The 18038-nt window shown below is 39.0% G+C and overlaps 1 protein-coding gene and 1 long non-coding RNA gene across 2 annotated transcripts in view; one reads left to right on the forward strand and one right to left on the reverse strand.

Moving 5' to 3' along the window:
* LHCGR (luteinizing hormone/choriogonadotropin receptor) overlaps positions 1 to 18038 on the reverse strand; it is an 89074-nt gene that overhangs the window by 38934 nt on the left and 32102 nt on the right. Inside the window, exons 2-6 of the mRNA XM_069071795.1 lie at positions 17322 to 17393; positions 14993 to 15067; positions 10377 to 10451; positions 7190 to 7264; positions 7024 to 7101 (exon numbers count right to left, since the gene is read on the reverse strand). Of these exons, the coding sequence (XP_068927896.1) occupies positions 7024 to 7101; positions 7190 to 7264; positions 10377 to 10451; positions 14993 to 15067; positions 17322 to 17393 (375 nt within the window). The remainder of the gene's footprint in view (positions 1 to 7023; positions 7102 to 7189; positions 7265 to 10376; positions 10452 to 14992; positions 15068 to 17321; positions 17394 to 18038) is intronic.
* LOC138148933 (uncharacterized) overlaps positions 1 to 18038 on the forward strand; it is a 119879-nt gene that overhangs the window by 19631 nt on the left and 82210 nt on the right. The gene's annotated exons all lie outside the window — the stretch shown is intronic.

Below are 18038 nucleotides of genomic sequence, written 5' to 3' on the forward strand. Positions count from 1 at the left end.
GCTGTTAGGGGCAGCAAGGTGGTGCAGAAAATAGAACACCGGCCCTGGAGTCAGGAGGACATGAGTTCAACTCCAGCCTCAGACACTTGATCACACTTACTAGCTGTGTGACCTTGGGCAAGTCGCTTAACCCCAATTGCCCTGCCTTCCTCCCTCCCCCCACAAAAAAAAAGAAGGCTGTTTGATAGCATGGTTTGGCAGACTCACTATTGAAGATTTATGGGAGGGATATAGACAGATAAGAGTCACTCAGAAAGAGAAGTTGTGAATAGTTTCAGTCTGTACCATAGAGGGTGTTCCCATGTCAGGGAGATCACAGATCCATTGGAAACATTGAAATATTAAACAATGAAGGACCAATGTAATAGAAGCCCCTCCCTCTGTTAGCCTTTAGCCACAGTCATTCATTTAAAATCCTTGTCTTGGTATTTAATGCCCTGTGTAATCTGGTCCCAATCTGCCTGTTTCTCATTATTTCTCTCTTTCCATTCTCCCCAAATATCTCCTTCACATGCCATGGTCATTACTGCCATTCAACTTCCCTGAGTTTCAGTTTCCTTATCCATAAAATGAGGAGAAGGACTATATGATCTCTAAGGTTTCTCCCAGTCCTGAGCTGCTAGGATTCCATGATTTTAAGCCTCATCTCCAGGAAGTGGTCCTTGATTATTCTTATCTCTCCTTTCACTGAAGCCTTGTAGTCCTTGTTGTTTTCATGATATAATCTCACCCTAGGTTATATACTATCTTGTATGACTTTCCACTTATTTCATGTATTCATTCACTCACTTAAAAACATTTACTGAGTTCCTCCTAACACTTTGCTGGGTCTTAAGATATATATTATGATGAATATGGTGCAATCCTGATTCTCATAGAATCATAGATCTAGAACTAAAGGGAACCTTATAAAACATTTAGACTCCTCCCACCCCCACTTTCACTTTATAGCTGAAGAAACTGGCCCAGGAAGGTTAAGTAGCTTGATTGTGGTAATACAAGAAGTAGGTTTCCAGAAGCAGGATTTGAACCTAGCTTCTTCAACTCTAGAGTCTGTATTCTCTCTACTGTACCATGCTATCTCTTTCTCAAGAAGCTTTATAAGTATTGATTCCTCATTTCGGTTGTCAACTCTTTGGAAGGGTTCTATATCCTAGACTTCTGTGTTTACTCAATACAATATACATCTAATAGACAATAAGTATTTATTTTATTGATCTTCACTGCAGAGCTGGTAAACGGCATCATGCGTTCTAGACTGGGCTTGAAAATTCCTACCCCCACAAGTTCCCTGTCTTAACTGTTCATTGTAATGCATGCAACTTGACTTATTATAAAAACAAAACAAAAGTATGCTCCATGGTGAATATAATTAATTCTAGCATTAAAAACATGTTCACTCCTGAAAAGTAATATTTAAAAGTGACCCTTGTTTTCCCAAATTGATGAATGGTCAAAGGATATGAACAGGCAGTTTTCAGCTAAAGAAATCAAAGATATCTATAGGCATTTGAAGAAATGCTCTAAATCACTTTTTTCCCTTTTAAATTTATTTATTTTTAGTTTACAACATTCAGTTCCACAAGTTTTTGAGTTCCATATTTTCTCCTCCTCCCTTCCTCCCTTATCCCCACTCAAGATGGCATCCAATCTGATATAGATTCTACATATACCTACATATTAAACATATTTTCACAGTAGTCAAGTTGTAAAGAAGAATTATAACCAATGGAATGAAACACAAGAGAGAAAAAACAAAACATAACAAAACAAAAAAGAGAGAGAGCAAATAGTTTGCTTCAGTTTGCATTTAGACTCCATAATTCTTTCTTTGGATGTAGATAGCCTTTTCCATCATGAGTCTTTTGAAGTTGTCTTAGAATCTTACATTATTAAGAAGAGCCCAGTTTATCAAAGTCAGTCACCACAGGTATGATGTGTCTGTAATTGTGTACAATGTTCTCCTGGTTCTGCTCCTCTCACTCAGCATCAGTTCATATAAGTCTTTCCAAGTTATTATGAAGTCCATCTACTCCTCATTTCTTATAGCACAATAGCATTCCATTACATTCATATACTATAACTTGTTTAGCTATTCCCCAATTGATGGGTATCCCACTGATTTCTTTGCTACCACAAAAAGAGCTATATACATTTTTGTACATATTAGTTCTTTTCCCATTTGTATGATCTCTTTGGGATACAGCCCTAGAAGTGATATTACTGGGTCAAAGGTATGTGCATTTTTATAGCCCTTTGGCATAATTCCAAATTGCTTTCCAGAGTAGTTGGATCAGTTCACAATTCTACCAACAATGCATTAGTGTTCTAATTTTCCCACATCTTCTCCAGCTTTTATCATTTTCCTGTTTTGTCATATTAGCAAATCTGACAGATGAGATGTGGTACCTAAGAGTTGTTTTGATTTGCATTTCTCTAATCTATTTTTGATTAGGGAAATACAAATTAAAACAACTGAGGCACCACCTCACACCTATCAGATTGGCTAATGTGACAAAAAATGATCAATGTTGGAGAGGATGTGGGAAAATTGCAATGGACTCTAATGCATTGTTGGTGGAATCATGAACTGATCCAACTATGCCAGAGAGCAGTTTGGAACTATGCCCAAAGGGTTATAAAAATGTGCATATCCTCTGACCCAGCAATACCATTACTAGGTCTGGATCCCAGAGATAATAAAAAAGGAAAAAGGACCTACACATGCAAAAATATTTATAGCAGCCCTTTTTGTGGTGGCAAAATATTGTCAACTGATGGGATGTCCATCAATTGAGGAATGGCTGAACAAGCTGTGATATATGAATGTAATGAAATACTACTGTTCCATAAGAAATGATGGACAGGCAGATTTCTGGAAAGACTTGTATGAATTGATACAAAGTAAAATGATCAGAACCAGGAAAACATTGTATACAGTTATAAGCAACATTGTGTGATGGTCAACTATGAATGAATTAGCTCTTCTCAGCACCACAATGATCCCAGACAAGTACAAAGGACTCATGAGGGAAAATGCTGTCTATCTCCAGATAAAGAACTGATGGACTCTGAATGAAGATCAAAGCACACTTTTTTTCACTTATTTTATTCTTTTTCATGTTTTTCTTTTAATCTGTTTCTTCTTTCCACTTTCCACTGTGATTTCTTCTTCACAACTGTGATTAATATGGAAATGTGTTTTATATGATAGCACATGTATAATTTATATCAAATTGCCTACCATTTTAGGAAGAGGGGAAGGGAGGGAGGGAAGGAGAAAAATTCGGATTTGGAACCCAAAATCTTGTAAAAATGAATGCTAAAATTTGTCTTGACATGTAATTGGGAAAAAATAAAAATACTATGAATGAATGATTGAATTTTAAAAAAGAGTAAAAAAGTGACTCTTGTGTCCTCCCTACACATTGCCCCTAGGAAGTAATCCAATGTGTCTATTCCTGCTACTAGCTCTGCCCAAGTGTGTTAGAATCACATAATCCTTAGGTGGGAAGCTGCCTATCTTTTCTACTGATAGGTCCTTTTATCCTAGTCCGATTAGGATTGTTCTAAATCATTTCAGTTGCATGCATCTGAGTCAATTTCTCCTATTTTAAGAGGTCTCTTAGGGAGAAGACACCACATCTTCCCACTGATAGGAAAGCATTCACCTTGCATTGCCCAGAATCACCCTTCTGTTTCACTTCTTGACTATCTTCTTACCATGCACCTCATGTTCCAGAGCATCATCCCCATCTCCCCAGCACTGCAACCTTGGACTTTGCCTTTGGGTCCCCCAGCCATTTCTACTCCATGCCAAGGCACATCCTCCTTCTTCCCCCACCTGTTTCCAGCTCCTCTTTCTGTGTTGTTTTTCCCATCAGAATGTAGGATATTTTAAGACAGATACTGTCTTGCTTGCTTGTAATTGCATTCTCACCTGACCTGGCATACATATATACATATACATATACATACATATAAGCATACTTATATACAATATATAAGTACTTAATAAATGCTCTATCATCTATCTTTTTCTATCTATCATTGATCCTATGCCTCTTATGTTAAAGGCACTGTGCTAGATGCTAGGGATATAAAACAAAGCAAAACAAAACAATGCTTGCCCTCAAGAAGCTTGCATTCTATATGTTTATTCATGTGCACATGAGTAAATATAGTATACCTATGTGTATATATATATATATGTATAAAATATATTTTGTTGTTGTTAAATTGTTTTAGTTATGTGTGACTCTTTGTGACCCCTTCTCGGGTTTTCTTGCCAAAGATACTTATAGTGGTTTTCCATTTCCTTCTCTACCTCATTTTACAGAGGAGGAAACTGAGGCAAATGGGTTTAAGTGACTTGCCCAGGGTCACATAGGCAGTAAGTGTCTGAGGCCAGATTTGAACGCAATTCTTCCTTACTCTAGGTCTGGCAGTCTATCCACTGCACCTCAGTGGATAACTACACATTAGAAAATCATGGATCTCTGATTTCATCAGCATAAATAGTTCCTGGTGAGGAAACTCTTCCACCAATGGAGAGCCATGACTGTTCCGCAGCTTATGGTCTTAGCCAGTTGCCTGGAGCATGTGGCTAGAGTCAACGTGCTAGTGAGTGTCAGCAGTAGAACTAAAGCCTAGGTTACCCTTATTCCTGGGACGCCTCAGTGACCATCACACCATGCTGCCTAATGTAAAGTCATATCAAGGGGAGAGAATATTATCAGCTGAGGGAGTCAATAAAGGCCTTTTGTAGGTGGTGGCACCTGAGCTGTGTCTTTAAGGAAGCTCAGAATTCTGGGAGGTGAAGTGCATTCAACACATGCAGGTCTACTTGTTCAAAGACCCAGAGGTGGCAGATAGAATGGTGTGACCTGGGGACACCTAGAAGTCCATTCTGACTTGGAGTGGAGAGTGTGTGATGGGAAATAATGTGAAATACGATTGTAAATGGAGTGGGATGTCTGATTGTAGAGGGCCTTAAATGCCAGATTGAGGATTTTGAATTTTATCTTCAACACAACAAGGAGCTGTTGTAGACATTTGATTGGGGAGTGGGAATAGGAATATGATGGTCAGATGTATGTTTTAGGAATATCATTTTGTCACATCTGTGGAAAATGGGCTGGAGAAGTGGAGAGACTGAAAGCAGGGAGATCATCAGGAGGCTATTGCAAAATCCTGATGAGAGGTGAAAGGGCCTAAACAATGCCACCAACAGTGCATTAGTGTCCCAATTTTCCTACATCCTTTCCAACATTTATCATTTTCCTTTTTTGTCTTATTAGCCAATCTCACAGGTGTGAGGTGGTACCTCAGAGTTGTTTTAATTTGCATTTCTCTAATCAAAAGTGATACTTTAGGCCAGAGTAATAGTGCCTGTATGAAAGGAGAAAAGGGAATAAAAGTCTGGTATGTGAAGATTGTTGAATCAGTAAGATTTGTCAGCTAATTGGATCTGGGAGATTTGGGAAAAGGAAATTTCAAAGATGACTACAAAATTAGGAAACTGAGAATGGTACTGAATTCAAGAGAAATAATGAAGTTTGGAAGAATGATAGGTTTGAGGGAAAATATGAGTTCTGTTTTGGACATATTGAGTTCAAGATACCTATAGAACATCTGGGTAGAGATGACCAACAAGAAGTTTGTGATACAAGATTGGAGTTCAGGGTATAGATAAGAAATGGATATTATAGATTTAGAGATCTATTTGCAAAGAGATCATTATTGAACTCTTGGGAGTGCATGAGATCACCAAAGAAGTAGAGGGAGAGGAGAAGAAGGCCTAGGACAGAGGTTTGGAGATGCTTTTGTTTAGTAGGTATATGAATGATGATTGATCCCGCAAAGGAGACTGAGAAAAGTGGTCAGATAGGTAGGAGAACCATTTGAGAGACTCATGAAAGAAATGGAACTTAAGACTGACAGAATTGAGGTAAAAATAGTATTCAAAGAATAAGAGAATAATAGGTGATTTTTTTTTCAGTGTGAAGAAATTCTAGGTGCTATAATTCCTTTCACTGATATAGATAGCAACCCATCTATGATTTTGCAGATGAGTTATAATAATAATAATATACTATCAAGGTGGCATAGTTCATAAAATGGTGGACTTGATGTCAGGAAGATCTGAGTTTAATTACTATCTGAGTGATCTTGGGTAAATCACTTAACCCCTACTGGCCTTAGTTTCCTCATCTCTATTCTAGTTAAATGTGAATACAAAAGGTTGAAGCTCTGTCTATTCAGTGCCTAAACATGTCACCAATGCAACAGAAAAAAAAGAGTTAATTAGCCAGATCTGTTATCCTAACACTCCTTTGACTAAAATTCACCCCAAACAAACCCATTACCTTGGGATCATTTGCCACATACACAATTTGAACAGATCATTTTCCTCATTCTTTGCTCTTAACTCCATGTACAGCACAATATTAATAGTGAGTGTGAATTTTAGTTAAGAAAGAAAAACCTTCCAACTGTGAGAGATGACTTGTAGTGAAATTTCCTCATTTCTTTTAACTCCCTGTTAACATTCCTATCTCTTCTCCATACTTTGTAAAACAGTTTGGTCTTGTTAGTAACTCATGATTTCCCAGAAATGAAGAAATTTGAAAGAAAACCATACTAGTCCACTTCTGATTGGGGACTTCCAAATTTGGTGAAAGAAAATTACATAATGAAGGATTGAAACTGCTTTGCATCAATTAGAAAGATTGTGAGTTTGCCTCACCAGCCAATGGTGAGGTAGGACAGGTGTTAGAGGTGGAGATAGGATCAGGACAAGAGAAGCCCACGAGCTTCCACATGTGGCACTCTCCCTGGCAGATGCCATTTGAGCGAAAGGGGAAGTGCCTTTCTCATGAGAAAGAATAAAGACCTCTTCTGATCTCAGACTCAGACTCTGAACTCTTTCATCTTACACACAACCAGTGAAAACCCTTGAACTGGAGGTGAGAAAACTACTTATGGTTACCCAAGAGGCACTGGGTCTTAGAGTTTACTTACAGTGTAGCAGATTCGTTATTCATTCCTTGAAAAGCATTTCCTGGGATGGTGGTTATGTGTAAGTTATCACAAATTTCCCTTGAGGAAAGAAATGAGAAATATTTACTTTCCAAATTTTGGTGACAAATGTGAAACTGTTATGCATAGCAATTAGCTTAGTACTTACAAAATAAAATTAAATTCAACTGAGAAAATCCTTGTAACATCTGGGAGCTTTTGTATGCCTGTGTTGCAGATGCTCCTGTAAGAGAAAGGTGAAGGCGGTGGGGGATTAAGGCATTAACGTGAGAAAATGAAAACAAAACCCACAAAAGACTCAACTTCACATGAAGTAAAAGAGGAAACCAGATTATGGAAATTGACTTTGATACTATTTTTGGTTATGCAGACACTCTGAGTTTAAAAGCACCAGAGAGTTTGAGAGAAGTTAAAGTTCAGACAGACATTACAGAAATGGAGTCTAATCCCAGATTTTCCATTTACTAGCCATCTGACCTTGGGTAGCCTTGAACCTTAGTTTCTTCATCTATAAAATGGATGTTTAATAATATTTGCCCTGCCTACCTCAGAGGGAAGCAGAATATAAACTGTCACATGCCACATAAAAACTATTATTATGAATAACAGTCATTGTGATGACTCTGCATAATATTCAAATAAGGCTTTGCCTGGTGCAGTGTATAGCTGAGAGATTACCTTTTTCCCTCCCTAACTCACCCAGCAGGATGAGTACTATGGCTGGTTTTAACTCACACTGAGCTTGTGGTCAGCTATAATTTTATAGGTCTTCTACATAATTTGCATTTATGTTTAGCCAGAATGTCCCCACCTAGCTTTATGATACTGTCCTCCTTCATTTTCAGTCTTCTATGTCTAAAATTCCTTTCCTCCTCATCTCCAAATATTGTAATCCCTGTTCCCTTCAAAGCCAAGCTCATCTGGTCTCATGAATGAGACTTTCTCTGATGCCCCTAGTTATTACTCCTCTCTTCCTTACATACATTACTTGGGTATATCTTGTATTTACTTTTCTGTGTAGGTGTGTTTCCCCAGTGGAATATAATTTCCTTTTGGGCAGGGATGATTTTGTTTTTGAATTTGTACCTCAGGCCCGAGCACAGTGCAAAGTATAGAGCAGGTACTTAATAAATGTTTGCTGAATGAGTGAAATCTTACCTATGATTGAGAATGCTCTTGTATACTTTAAGTGAAGCTAAGTGATGCAGTGGCTAGAGTGCCAAGCAGGGAGCAAGGCAGAATCATCTTTGTGAGTTTAAATCTTGTCTCAGACACTTACTAGCTGTGTGACCCTGGGCAAGTCACTTATCCCTGTTTGTTTCCATTTCCTCATCTGTTAAATGAATTGGAGAAGAAAATGGTAAACCCCTCCAGTATCTTTGCCAAGAAAACCCCAAAGAGAGTTATGAAGCATTGGACAGGGCTGAAAGGACTGAACGAACAACACAATGTTCTTTTTTTTTGTTGTTGTTTTGTTTTGCTTTTTAGTTTTAGTTTTTTTGTTTGTAAATACCATCTGTATTTATTACACATCACTAATCCGGCTTGCTGGGATCCAGATTGGTTTGTGGTCCTGGAGTGTGTGGCCAGTGTAGCAGAGCTTGTGGGGGCTGCAGAGAGGGTGCACTCCTTATTCTTTGACAGGTCCATATCTGTTTTCATTGATAAGTGGGTCTGCATTGGAAATACTTACAGGAACTTTCTGCACTAGATGCTGACTCTGTGTCGATATATATAAACAGCCCCTTCTAATCCTCCCATGTCAGTGGGCAATGTGGCTAAAATACTCTCATCATACAAAATTGGGTTTTGCTGCAACCTGATGGACCTGTGAGAGTTTGCATGTAGAGAAGCTCTTGAACACCCTGGTAATTTTGGCCTGTCATTTTCATGAGATCCAATGGGGAAAGGGATAAGAAATCCTTCTGTATCTGCAGCTACTTTCCTTCAGATCCACACTTGGAACCTCCTAGGATGAAGCTTTCAGAGACAAGACTCGAGGCCTAGCCCTGATACACCCAAGCTGGACACAACACAATGTTCTTCTTCTTTTTTTTTTTTTAAAGCAATCGGGGTTAAGTAACTTGCTCAAGGTTACACGGCCAGTTATTTCTGGGTGTGGTGCTGAGTATCTGAGCCCAGATTTAATCCCCAGGTCATCCCGACACTGGAGTTGGTGCTCTTACTCGCTGAGCCACCTGGCCACCCCCAACACAATGTTCTAAAGGAGTCCTACCGTTTATTTCTTCTTCTGCCCCCATACCTTTGCTCTAGTGGTCCTCCACATTTAGAATGTGCTCCCTAATCAATCAGCAAGCATTTATTCAGTGCCTACTGTGTGCCAGGAGCCATAGGCATTCATGTTCCTTTGTAGAATCTCTATTTTCTTTTAAAGCACAGCTCCAGTGCCTTTCCTGATTTCCCTATCTGTTCACTAACAGCTCTTACCATCTCCCTAAACCCCCAGTTATTTTGTTTTACATTTTGTATACATATGATTTGTATTAACCTACTTGTATACCTACTGCATCTCTTGAGTAAAGAGTAAGCTCCTTGAGGGCAAGGACTATTTAATTTTTGCCTTTGTATCCCCAGTATTTAGTACAGTGCCTGACACATAGCAGACACTCAGTAAATGCTTACTGAATTGAAATAAAGAAAATCTAGTATTAAAAAACTGAACATAACAAAAAAGAGATAGGGAGCAATTCTCCATATAGCAAAAGGCTTCTCCTAAATCAAAAGATTAAGTATAGCACTTTTTTACTCCTTTTCTTCAGCTGTAAAATGGGGGCCAATAACATCATCTAGCTCACATAGTTGTGAGGATCAAATGACATCATCTTTGTAAAAGGGTTTAGTACATAGTGGGTCTTCTATAAATGCTGTTCTTTTTACGTAGCTGGCTCCCCTCATGAATTAAAGATGGGCTTGAAATGACACCCAGCTTTTCAGGACCAGACCTATGAACAACTCACAGTACACCTGTCTAATGTTATAGGGTAATAGAGAAAGGATTAAATTGGGAGTCAGATGGCCTAACTTCTGGTCACTTTGGTTCTGCCACTTACTAGCTGTGTGACTTTTTGGTAAATCATTTAAATTCTTTGGCCTCATTTTCTTTACTTTTTAAATGGGAATGAGACTGATAATCTATCAGATCTTTTCCAGTGCCAACCTCCTATGACTATGAGCCTATAAATGAGGCCAAATTTACAAGCAATGCTAAGTGCATTATTATAACTATGAAATAGTTCCCTTTCAACTTTTTAAATGATTTAATCTTTATTGAAAAGCAAAAAAGTCCTACTTTTGAGAAAATGAGAATTCCTTACAGGTATTTTAACCGTGGAAGGTTTGTAAATGCTCCAGGCCCAATGTACACCAGATTTTTGGTATTCTGAATCAATCTGTGAAGAGAGAGGAAAAATGTGTAGTTATCTAATAGACACATGTGCTTGTGAATACCTGAGACTCTAGAATACCCAAGGCAGCTGGCTGAAAAGGGCAGGGACCAATCTAGCATTTTTTCACATGTTTGAGAGGAAGTACTGAGGTTATGGGGATGGCAAAAGACATCAATTAGCACATTTCCAGTAAACTCTCATCCCATTTTCTTTACAAGGCAGGTGGAATTTCCTATGCTTTGCTCTGCTGTGGAAGGAGCTGTTGCCCAAAATTTCAGCAGGATATTTATTTTGTGGGAAACAGTTCCAGCCCAAAGGACAACAGGGATTAGTTAAGATTGGGGGCAATTCCAGGGCTCTGTAACTGAGCAAGTGTTATATATGTTGTATAGGGTCTGTGTACTGAGGGTTATGGGAAATTCAGTGAGCACTGGAGAGACCCACATGTTAGCCATTTTCTTTTTCAAGGCATTATGCTTCCAATGTGGTATGACTTAAACTTCAAGAAATTTATATGGAACACTGTATCTGCTATAGCAGTAGTTCTCAAAGGTTAGGGACCTCTGGGAGACCCCAAGATTCTTCCAGGGGTTCCATAAAGTAAAAACTATTTTTATAATAATACTAAGACATTTTAATTTCTAGTCCAGTAAATATCCATAGTTATATCCCACATAAACAAGAGCTCTTGGTGGTGATGATAGAAGATTCCTCAATAATTTTTAAGAATGTAAAGGGGTCCTGAGATCAAAAAGTTTGAGAATGTCTGGGTGATATCCTAGAAGCCTGGGCAACTAGTTGTGACTTGGCAATTAACTAGCTTTGTCACTCTGGGTAAAGTCCTACCCATGCTTTCTATAGATGATCCTCACTGTCATTACTATCTCAGAGAGTTGTCATAAGAGCCAAAGGCAGCTGTGACATAATGGACTTGGAGTCAGGAAAACCTGATTTTGAATTCAACTGCCAACATTGGAGTACGTGCCTTACATAGGCAGATAGGTGGTTCAGTGGATAGCATGCTGGACCTGGAGTCAGGAAGTCTAAATTTAGCCTGAGAAACTTAATATCTCTAAGACCATGGGCAAATAACTTTTGCCTCAGTTTCCTTATCTGTAAAATGAGGATAATAATAGCAGCTGTCTCACTGGGTCATTTAGGTGTTGGGCCTGTAGTAAAGAAGATTCATCTTTCTGAGTTAAAATCTGGCCTTAGCAGTGTGATCCTGGGCAAGTCACTTAACCCAGTTTACCTCAATTTCCTCATCTGTAAAATTAACTGAAGAAGGAAATGGCAAACCTCTCCAGGATCTTTGCCAAGAAAACCCCAAATGGGGTCATGAAGAGTTGAACAGGACTGAAACAACTGAACAACAAAACATGGCATTGTGAGATCAAATGAGATCAGATTTGTAGAGCCCTAATATATAGAAAGCACTTTGAAAATCTTAAAGAACTATAAAAACGCTAATGATTTTCCTTATAATGTCTGTGTAAAAAAGTGCCTTAGAAAGTATAAAGGGATTCTGCATGTACTGTAGGATGTTAGGATTATTATTCCGATGTTGGGCAGGTGTTCCCAAAGTGGCTCTGCCCCATGAAAAGTGGTCAAAGTCACCAGATAAGGCTTTTCTGCTTCTCTCTGCCTTCTTTCACATATGATCATTACATTTCTAAGGCTTCTCATCAGTGTGAATCCTCTGATGTTGAATAAGGGTTGAACCTTTACCGGAGGTCCTCCCACAATGATTACATTTATAAGGTTGCTCTCTGGCATGGAGCCTCTATTGCATAATAAGTTGTGACCATTGACAGAAGGCTTTCTAATGTTTGTTATGTTTCCCCATCAACCAAATTAGTCTGACCTTGACCTTCTACAGGACTCAAGTGATCTCATTGTTGATGACCCTTCTACTATTTCTTGAATACCTGAGCTTAGACTGTCTTCTAGAGTATTGTCTTCAAGCTTTTCTGATCACACACACTGCAATTAAAAAAATTGGCACATGCATCCCTAATGTGTGTGCATTTACTTATTTATAAATTATATGTGTGTATACATATATATATACATGTATACTACTGTACTAACAAATATGTGCATTATGAGACATGTTTCTCACCTGGCTGTACCACTTTGGGGCTTCTTGAAATGACTTCTTTACCATCATCCCTCCCCAGACCTTATTTTGCTCTTTCCTCACTCCTTTTTAGCTTTCTTTTATGTTTGTCTTCCCCCATTAGATTGTAAACTCCTTGAGGGCAGGGACTGTCTTTCTTTGTTCATATTTGTATACTTAGGACAGTGACTGGCACATAGTGGGTGCTTAATAAATGTTTGATTCATTAAATGTTTTTATTTATAAAATGTTTTCATTGATTGACAGAAAAATTGGCATATTAAAAGGATGCAATAAAGATGAAGTAATATTTTATTCTAGAGTCAGTAGAAAACCCTTTTGAGTCTGTTGAATTGGAGAATCATGTGGCTAGATATGAGCTTTAGGAAAATCAGTTTGGCCCTTGTTTGGGGGGATGGTTTGGCTAGTAGAGAGATAAGTTAGGAAGACCAATTGGAAGAACAGTTTAGTTGAGTTGTAAAAAGGGTTGAGCTAGATTGGTGGCCGTGTAAGTAAGAATATTTCTGTTCAGTCAAATGGCCCCAAATAAGACAAAATTTTATTTCACTTGTACATATTGTATGGTTCAGCATCTATGTAGCCTTGTCTTATCTGTTAAGGTCTAAACTCCCTAAATACATAAAGAGTGAGCTCCTGGGAAGCTGCTGTGGCTGCCTGTTGGAAGCCCTAGGGATATTTAGCCCAGAAAAGAGGTGACTTAAGAGGTAGAGGGATCAGGGGAGGAAAATGATAGCTGACTTCAAGTATTTGAAGGGCTGTGATGCGCAAAAGGGGAGAGAAAGACTTGTTCTGATAGAAGTAGGAACAATGGGTGGTTGATTCCGAGGGACTAATTTAGGAAAGATGTCAGGGAAAACTTCCCAACAATTAGAGCTATCCCAAAGCAGATGGGTGAGGGTGAGTTTCCATAAGTTTTCAAGGAAAGGATGTATAATTAAGACGTCCACTTTATATGGTGCTTTAGGGTTTGCAGAACATTTTACATGTATGTTTCATTTGCTCTTCACATCCACCCTGGGACATGGGTGCTGTCATTATCCCCACTTTGCAGATGAGGCTGAGAGGTTAAGTATCCAGCATCATAATGAGGACATATTTGAAGGCATAATTCAAACTCAGATCGTTCTGACTCCAAGTCTAGTACTGTGTTTGTTATAACAGTCAGGTGCTAGATGCATCTTGCTCAGTGTGTTTTGTGTTGTGGAAGGAATTCACTTTCTGGTATGGGTTGGAATAGTTGGCCATTGAGTTTCCTAACTCTTGAAATTCTATGATTTTGTGATTGTAACTTATCCTTTTCCCCTGTCCCTCACAGTCAGTCAGCCAGCCAACTAAGCATTTATTAAGCACCTGCTATATGTCGGACTCTATCCACTGACTGACTCACTCTCATAGTGCGTACAAAAATACTGGAAACATATAGGCATTTAATAAATGCTGGTTGAATGACTGATCTGATTAATTTTTTTGAAAATGCATGTTTTGCAAGTGTTAGCAGAGAAGGATTATAGATTTAGAACTGGAAAGGACTTTACCAGTATCCCCAAATGGTGGGGACAAGATGCTGTTTATTTAAGGGTTGAACTTAGAAACTTCTGGCATGGTAGAAAGATCACAATCCTTGGAGTCAGAGGACTTGATTTTTAGCCTGACTTTTCCCCTAACTAGCTCTGTGATCTAGGTTCTCTGGGCCCTAGGTTTCAAAAGTGTTAAATGTGAGAGGTCAATGAAATTATCTCTAAGGTCCTTTTGATCCAAGTTTCAATATGAATCTCTGATCTTGGAGTACGGAGATTTTGTTCAATATTTACAATAAGATGGGAGAAAACCTGAAAGTGAGCCATAGCCCAAATTTCCACACTGTCTATTGCACTCCACACCTATAAGGAAAGGCAGCATGGTCTGCTAGATGTGGCTTTAGGCTTGGGGTTAGGAAGACCCGAGTTCTAGTCTTGCTTCAGACACTAGCTTTGGGACCCTGGGCAAGTCATTTTACACCTATGTATGCCTTTGTTTCTTCATGTATAAAGTGAGGGTGGTGTTCTCGATGGTCCCTAAGACTCCTTCCGGCTCTAAATCTGTTATCTGTGATCCTGTGGACCCCCTCCCCACAACAGAGAGATGGAAGCTGCAGCCTGGACCCTGACATGCCAATTTTAATTTCCAACTTTGTGTTGTGATGTTTCAGAGTTTATACAGCACCTAGGGAGAAGCAGTTGTCACCATAGCAACCTCTAGGCCACTGTGGTGAGAGAAATTAGTGCCTGCCCAAATCCAGTAATTATGGTAGTCTTTTTTTTTAGTCCTTGGATCTTGCAGCAGGTGCCTGAATACAAATATGGAGTGGGCGCTCTAGCTAGCAAGGGTACCAGTGTACAGCAATAAACTGTTAGCCGACGCTTACATTTCAGACAAATTGAGGAGGTTGTCAAAGGCATTAGCTTCCATCCTTTCCAGCGAGTCACTCTGAGAGATTTCACTGGGGGGAGAAACAAAGAATACAACATAAAACAGATGATCATGTCTACATGAGAATGAGCTGTGCGTGACATGTAACAATTGGGCTAAAAGAAGCCAAAATGTGCTGTGTTTTCTTTGAAAAAGAACAGAAAATTCGCAGCATCATAAAGTGCTAATGTCTCCCTTTAGGAGCCTGGCTGAGTGAATTCCTGCAATACAGGTATAGTTGCAGTGCACATTTTTCAGCTTCCATTGCAGCTGTCGACAGCCTGACTTTATAGGTGATTGTGTTTCTTGCTCTGCTATAAATGAGTGAACGTTAAAATTCTGTCCAAATTAATCATGATATAACTTGGGACTGAGTCTCCTAAAGAAGGGGTTCTGATATGCATTTAGATGATGGTTTTTTCTTGGATACTGAGATCAATGCAGCTGGCAAAGTGCCTCAAAGCATGTGTCTAGATATGTCTTACAACTAAAAGACCAAATGCGGGATCATATCCGTAGCCAGAGGGAAAAATAGCAAATTGATGCAATTGTATTTTTGTATACCATTGTATTCCTAAGGCTAAGTTAAAGGCTTGTGCTTTGACAAAAACCAGATAAGGTCCATTATGAGCAACAGAATGTGCATGGAGCCTATTCTCAGCTTGATGGTTCGTTTATTGAACTGATGGCTGCTCTTTTAATTAAGGGTTTTGTCTTTGTCTCCCTAGCCCCTAGCTCAGTGCCTGGAACACAGTAGACACTTAATAAATGCTTGTTGATTAATTGACTAAAAGGGTGACAAAATGTCCCTGGCAGCTTTGGGGGGCAAACATCACTCTGTCCACCTCCATATAAACCTTCAGTAACTGTACAGACTCCTTCCAATTTGCACTAAATTTCCAAGAGTTGGCATTTATTCTGGAGAAATTAAAAAAAAATAAGTGGCATTGGAATAGTGGGAAGACTTAACACTTAGAGCTGGAAGCCCTGGGTTTGAATACATCTTAGACACTTTTTAAGTGTGGTCTTGGGCAGATCACTTAATCTCTAAACTCAGTTTCTTCATTTGTCAAATGGTAGTAGTTATGCTTGTGTTATCTACAAAACAGAGTGGTTGTTATGAGGAAAGTGTACTGCAAAACTTCAAGATATATATATATATATATATACACACACACACACACACACATATATATATATATATGTATGTATGTATGTATTTGTAGTGTCTCTCCATACTTTAAAATTAAACCTCAAAGGAAACTAGAAATTCCCATCTAGACTGCTGATGTGGGTTTATCATCTTTTATGGATATGCCTCCTCCTCTTGCCCTCTACTAATCCAACATACTGCCTTTTGGAGATCAATTCTGGGCTGCTGCAACTATCATTAAGGGAAGTAAAAGAAGGCTCTGCCTACAGTGGCCATTTGAATCACTCACCATAATGGAGTTTATTATTATTGTGAATATTAAAGTACAACAAGGTGCTAGCTTAGACCCAGAAATTGAGAAGTCTTTTTTCTTTTGAATTAGCCTAGTCAGTTTGTACCTTTCTGTTGTTTGCAATGTTTCCTCCTGGTCCCCTAAAAAGAACAATATATGGAGTTTAACTCTTTTCAAAATTCTAAACCATCTGCTGTGCCATTGCTATAGAGGGAGACTTTGGTCCTAGAAGGCCTATTTATGTGCATGGAGGCTTGGGCCTGGAGTGATGAGACAAAGGGGACACAGGAAGAAAGGTCAGATCTGAGAGGACACAAGATAACATGGCATTATCAGGCTGTATTACACTTTTGATAAATTTCTTTCATCAATATGGCTATAAATATTGTGTTTTTGTCATAAACTTATTATATTTTAGATACAAAAATTATCCTCAGATGCACAATAAAATACCAGACACATTTTCTCTGATGTGGGTGTTATCTAAAAATGTGTCATGGGGGAATAGCTGTTCTATTGCAGAAGAAGAGTTTTTATGATTGGAATCTATCTCCTTTTCCGCTTGGGAAGTTTATCATCACTTATCAAAATGCATTCAGTTCTCTGAAGCGAGGTTAATTATCTGGATTTTAATGACTCCTGAAAATCATACCTTTCCTTCAAAGGTCCCTAGATGCTAGCTATATGGATATAGATAGAAATAACAGGGTTTACTTTCCTAAACACATTTTCCCCCCACAAAAATTATCCCCTTTCAGCCATGCTTTCTCTTACTGCTTTAAAAGAAAAGAAACAATCATTGCAGTTTGAGTGTCATTTTGCATAAGGGAACCGACTTACATTATTAAGACATCACTAAGTCCTCTGAAAGCTTGTGAAGGGATGACTTTGACAGGGAGATAGGTAAGTGATCTGGAAAAGGAAAAAAAGCATGAATTTCAAGAGTGGGGGCTTTTAGATTTTTACATAAACGTGTGCCTTTGTGTGCTTTCCTTCCTCTTCCCATTGGCCCCCCCCCCCCACTCCAGGTTCCCTTGCTCTCAAATTCCCCATTGCAAAACCCCATGAGTAGTGCAGCATTTGACTCTTGGTTGCTGTTTGGAAATCACTCTCCATTAAAGGCAAGGGTCATGGGCCCAACTTGGTCTCTTTTGAAGAGCCTAAATCTGTGCTGAAATCAGGTTACTTCAGGGAGGGAAGGGAGATTGGGAGGGGGGTGGTGGTGTTTGATTTCTTAGAGGAAAGGTTGGAGAAAGGTGGGGGTTTTGACAAAATTTCTCCTACCTTTGGGACTTCCTATATCTCTCCAGGAACCCACATCATCAACTAGGGATGCTTCCGTCTGGTCATTTTGACCCTGGAATGCTTTCATGAGAGACAAATCTACAGATGCATTTACTTCATCTATCCAATTGTTCATTGGATAAGCGTTTATGGATGCTAGTCTATACAGAACCTTGTAATGGGTACTCTGGAGGGGAGCTACAAATGCAGAAGAGGTAAGAGGCAGCATGCTGTAGGACCAAGGATGTCACCTTGCAGAGGGCAGAGACTAGG

Source organism: Petaurus breviceps, unplaced genomic scaffold (assembly GCF_028583685.1).
Source record: "Petaurus breviceps papuanus isolate PSGF00001 unplaced genomic scaffold, PetGlider_PUasm1.0 90842, whole genome shotgun sequence".
Taxonomy (NCBI): Eukaryota; Metazoa; Chordata; class Mammalia; order Diprotodontia; family Petauridae; genus Petaurus; species Petaurus breviceps.